The 4,945-nt window shown below is 41.7% G+C and overlaps 3 protein-coding genes across 3 annotated transcripts; all 3 read left to right on the top strand.

Moving 5' to 3' along the window:
* Nucleotides 1-661: 661 nt before the first annotated feature.
* Nucleotides 662-1,585, top strand: TM35_000501190 (uncharacterized protein; the record flags this gene model as incomplete). Its single annotated transcript, XM_029030566.1, has 1 exon — nt 662-1,585. One exon carries the CDS (start codon nt 662-664, stop codon nt 1,583-1,585), a length of 924 nt encoding a protein of 307 aa, XP_028878131.1.
* A 572-nt stretch (nt 1,586-2,157) lies between these two features.
* On the top strand, nt 2,158-3,189 carry TM35_000501180 (uncharacterized protein; the record flags this gene model as incomplete). Its single annotated transcript, XM_029030565.1, has 1 exon — nt 2,158-3,189. One exon carries the CDS (start codon nt 2,158-2,160, stop codon nt 3,187-3,189), a length of 1,032 nt encoding a protein of 343 aa, XP_028878130.1.
* Nucleotides 3,190-4,212: 1,023 nt separating this feature from the next.
* Nucleotides 4,213-4,944, top strand: TM35_000501170 (uncharacterized protein; the record flags this gene model as incomplete). Its single annotated transcript, XM_029030564.1, has 1 exon — nt 4,213-4,944. A coding segment is annotated over one exon (732 nt), but the record flags the coding sequence as incomplete, so codon positions are not given.
* Between the last annotated feature and the right edge of the window lies 1 nt (nt 4,945).

The raw sequence follows: 4,945 nt of genomic DNA, 5'->3' as shown, positions 1-4,945 counted from the left end.
TGTGGTTACACTGGCCTGTATTCTTGTGTGCTGATTGTAATAGTGGTGGTGTGACTCAGGTCATCCTTTGTTTTCTTTTTCTTTTTTTGCAAACATTCCTACAGTCTAACTAATCTTTTAACTGTTGGGATTCCTCTTTGCTCTCTGTGTGTTTATCCTATAATTATTATTCCTGCTTCATTGTGTGTTGTTGGAGACTCTCTGTGTGCACCTGGGCTTGCACTGTGATAATGATGGTGAACTGTTTTTTGCAATGAGAAAAGGAAATAATAATAACAGATGAATATTTATATTTATAATTGCGTATATATACACATATATAGACTTATACCCATAGTTGGTGTATTACTCTGTTTACTGGGTAAATTGGGCTAATGGTTAATATCTGTTTGTTTGTTTGATGATTGTGCTGGGTGGTTCAGCCTTTTTTGTTAATATTTGTGAGTGTGGGCCTTTTTTGTTCTACTCTTACTGAGGTTATTGCGCTGTATTGCATTCTTTAACTGGTAGGGTTTACTTTCACGATGTGAGTTTCCATAGTGGTAATCGATTGGTGTGTTCTAACATGTTTGATACTTCATTTATTTTCTTTTTTTTGATTCTTTGGTTGCCTTTCTTTCTAGTTCAGTGTTTTTACGTGAAACAAACCCTTGTCTCTCTCATGATGATGATGATGAGCCGTGTGATGTGTGTGTTGGCCGTTGTGCTGTGCTGCGCCTGCGGGTATACCATGGCGGCTGCTGCTACTGCTGTTAAGGCAGGACAGCGAAAGGCGGTGATGGCGGTATTTGATACTTCGGTTAGCAGAACTGCTGAACGACTACAGAACGAACAGATATTGCGAGTGGAGTGTAAAACTAACCTTTCTGCTATTAAAGGTAAATTAAATTGTACGTCAGTGGGAATAACAAGTGATCCCAGTATACCAGGTACCAGTGTCAGTCTTGAACAACACGCACAACAAGAACACCTACAAGAAAAAGGGGTACAAGGTGCGGAACTTCCTGAAGGTGGTATTCAAGCCAGTGGTGTCGTTGGTAATGTGGGTCGTGAAGGTCAACACGGTCCTGTGGGTTCTGAGAACAACTCTTTTGGAAGCGGAGTTCATAGAGAAAGTACGACAGACACATCAAATACATCCGCACAGTCTACATCTGCAGTAATTTCTTCTGTGAGTCCACCGGCTAATGACAGTCCTTCACCGAATGCACCTCCAGAGAACAGTAGAACTTCAACAGCATCCAATAACGAGAATACAGGTAACCAGCAATCGCCTGTAGAGGGAAGTGCGGAAGTCATCTCAGACCCAGAAGGAACCAGTTCCACTACTCCACCGAGGCCCGAGAACACTACCACAGAATCACAAGAAACCAATTCCACTACTCAGCCGAGCTCCGAGAGCAATGTCACTGATGCAGCAACCACCACTCCATCTCCTGCACCTGTACCCAATTCAGAGATCAGCAACATCGCTTCCACCCTAAAGAACAAGGCTAATGGTGACAGCAGTGTCAGTCCTGTGTGGATGCGCACTGCAGCACCGATGCTGATTGTGGTTGTGTTGTTCTCCGCTACCCTGTACTGAACGGTGGGACTCATCTGAGGACAAATAATAATAATGGTTAAAATAACATAATCATAATTGCGTACATCCACCATAGGTGAAATAAATTAATAATCTGTTTATCAGCTTTCTTTTTTAATTCGAGTTTCTTTTCTTTTACTTTTACGTGTGTGTGTTCTTTTTCTAATAATTCCATTACTTGCTTTTCCGTTTTGTGTGTTTGCAGAAACCTGGGCTGTTCTGCTCACTAACGGTATACATCTCTTGCTAGTACACACAGATGTGTGTGTGCAGTAATTTCATACATAAACTAGAGCCATGGGATATTGTGTGTGTTTGGCTCTCTTTCTTATTTGGGTACTGTGGGGTCTTCTTTTCTATTAAGGGATTACATATTATTATTACAAGTGGGATATTACTTTTTGTTGCTTTACTGAGTAGTTACTGCTTCTCTCTCCACTGTGAGTATTTCTTGTTATGGTGTATGTTTGTGTGTTTCTGGTTTTCCCTCCCTTCTTTCTTGTGCATTCCATTGAACTAAGACAGGTGCAACGATATCCACAATTTCTGCAACCATTGGAATAATAATAATAATGATGCGCTACGTGCTGTGTATCCTCGCTCTCCTGCTCTCCTGTGCGTGTGTGCACGTCCTCGCTGAAGAAGTGCCTGCCGCCGATCTTTCCGACCAAGTCCCTGACACGGAGAGTGAGACAAAGATTCTTCTTCAAGGTACTCCTGTTCCGTGCCCTGCTGATGGTGATGCTGAGAAATGTAATCCTCCTGTTGGTCAAGGTCCTGATGGCAATTGCTCTGAAGGTGGTAAACTTTGTTCTGAGACTGCTGGTGGTCTTCCTGAGTGCACTAATGGTACTCTTAAAGATGGTAAATGTATTCCTTCTGCTGAGAAACCTGAACCTAGACTTGAAATAGGATCTGAAGCTTTATCTGAAGCTCTTGAACCTGGTGCTAATTGTCCTGAAGCTACTTCTGGAGAAGGTAATACTTGTCCAAAGGAGCCGAAAACACATGTTACATCAAACGATCGGAATAGCGAAGTGCCAGCTAATGCTGCTGCGGAACGTGGTGTTTCCAGTGCATTGAGCACAGTTGGCAGTGGACTGGGTTCTGGTGCTAATAATGGTGGTGGTTCGGGCCCTTCTTCTACTCAACCTACTATATCTCCTCCATCTGCACCTATTACCGTGACGACTAGGGATGCATCTTCAACTGTCCCTCAAGCTGAACAAAGCAGCGGCAGTACAACAGAAGTGAGTGGAGTTAACCAGGGAGGTGATGCCGCACACAATGCACCGTCTTCGAACAATTCAGACACCGAGAGTGACAGTAAAACAGGTACTGGGAGTGATACTACAGCGGCTGAGAATGTCAGTAAACCTGCAGAGAGTGAATCACCAAATAACCAAGAAGGTGATGTTGGTAATACAGATACAACAACACCCACCACCACCACCACCACAACAACAACAACAACAACACTTCCTCCTGAACTCACAAACAACAAGAAGGGTGATGCAGACAGCAGCAGCAGTATCAGCAGTTCTGTGTGGGTGCGTGTACCACTACTGATTGTGGTTACACTGGCCTGTATTCTTGTGTGCTGATTGTAGTAATGGTGGTGTGATTTAGGTCATCCTTTGTTTTCTTTTTTTCTTTTTTTGCATACAATCCCTACATTCTCACTAATCTTCCACCTGTTGGGATTTCTCTTCTTCTTTTTTGTGTTTCTTAATGTTAATGTGTTTTTGTGTGTTTTTGCTATCTGTGTTTATCCTATAATAATTATTATTGCTACTACTCCATTGTGTGTGTGTGTTCTTGGAGACTCTCTCTGTGTGTGTGCCTGCTCTTGCACTGTGATAATGATGAACTGCTTTTTGCAGTGGGAAAAAGAAAACGAAATGATAATAACAGATGAATTTATATTTATAATTGCGTATATACACACATATATAGACTTACACTCATAGTTGGTGTATTTCTGTGTTTACTGTGTAAATTGGGCTAATGATTAATATGTTTTTGTTTGTTTGCTTGTGGTTCCCTTTGTTTTTCTTTGCAGAACAAAAAAAAATAGTAATTAATACAATTTGTATTCGTATGTGCTTGAACACCAGCATATCTAGAGTTCTGTGTTATTTTTCTGCTGTTGATGCTTCTCTCAATTTTTTTGTTTCTTTTTCTTTCTGTGTGCACTGTGTGCTTTGTCCTGCACTCTGCTGTTGGATTGTTTTGTGCGGAAAAACAATAAAAAGGAGTAAACATATTTATTGATAATTGGCATATGGTTCCACCGAAAGTGAAAATCTTTTGTATTTCTGTGCTTTGTGCTTCTGATAATCGTTCTCTCACTTTTGTTTCGGTTTTGAGGGGTTAATTGGGATTATCTTTTTTCCGTGCTGGGCATTCTGTTCTTTTTTGGGCTCTTTTATCTTTGTGCGCGTTGTCTTCTCTTGTGATTTTCCTAAGATTTGTTTTTTTTATCTTTTTCTGCGTTTTTCCTTCTGTTCTTGTATGTATCTATTTTATTCTCTATTAACTTCTCTTCTTTTTCTGTGAGGTTTGGTTACGTTGAACTATTCAGCTAAGTGTTTTTCATGATGTTGTTGCGACGACTGTTGTTTTTTATGGCATTGCTTTTGAGTGTTGCCTGTGTGTGTGTGGCGTCTAAAGAGGAAGAACGTACATGTTCTGATCCCCCAACTGTTTCTGATGATGGTAGTGGTTGTGATGCAGGCAAGAAGGGCTCCAAGAGTGATAATGAAACTGACGTAGCAAAAGCTAATCCTCTTGGGTGCCCAGACCCTTCAGGCAATGAGAAGTGCCCAACCGAAAAGGATAGGGAAAGTGAAGGTGATTGCCCTCAAGGTTCTAAAACTTCTTGTCCACAACCTAAAGATTTGAAGGAATCCACTCTCACTCCATCAATGGGACCTGTTCTACCTGGTGGACAGCTTAGTCCTGGCGAAAGAGGAACTGCACCTGGTGCTGGTGTTGGAGGAAGTGGAATGGGAGAACCAGGTGATCCTGCAAAACTGTCATCACAACTACAAGAACAACAACTTCAAGGAGTAAAATCTGAAGGTGATCGTAATAAACGACAGCCCGACGCAACTGAAAACGGGGATAGGGATGAAAACTCTGCATTGAAACAACAGGGTAAAGAAGTACTTCATCAAACAGCAAGAGACCAATCAGTTATTACGAAACCTTCCCTTGTCGCACACCAATCCGCTACTCAAGAAATTGCTGGACCCCAAAGTCCTACAGTTACTACTTCTACTCCTACTACTACTGGTAGTGCTGCTGATCCTGTTGGTACGTCGTCAGAAAAACAGACACTTGAAGTACAACGTGGGA

The sequence above is a fragment of the Trypanosoma theileri genome (genome assembly GCF_002087225.1).
Source record: "Trypanosoma theileri isolate Edinburgh chromosome Unknown TM35_Tth_50_V1, whole genome shotgun sequence".
Taxonomy (NCBI): Eukaryota; Euglenozoa; class Kinetoplastea; order Trypanosomatida; family Trypanosomatidae; genus Trypanosoma; species Trypanosoma theileri.
Note: the sequence above shows the minus strand (reverse complement) of the source record. Positions and strands in the feature narration are given on the sequence as shown.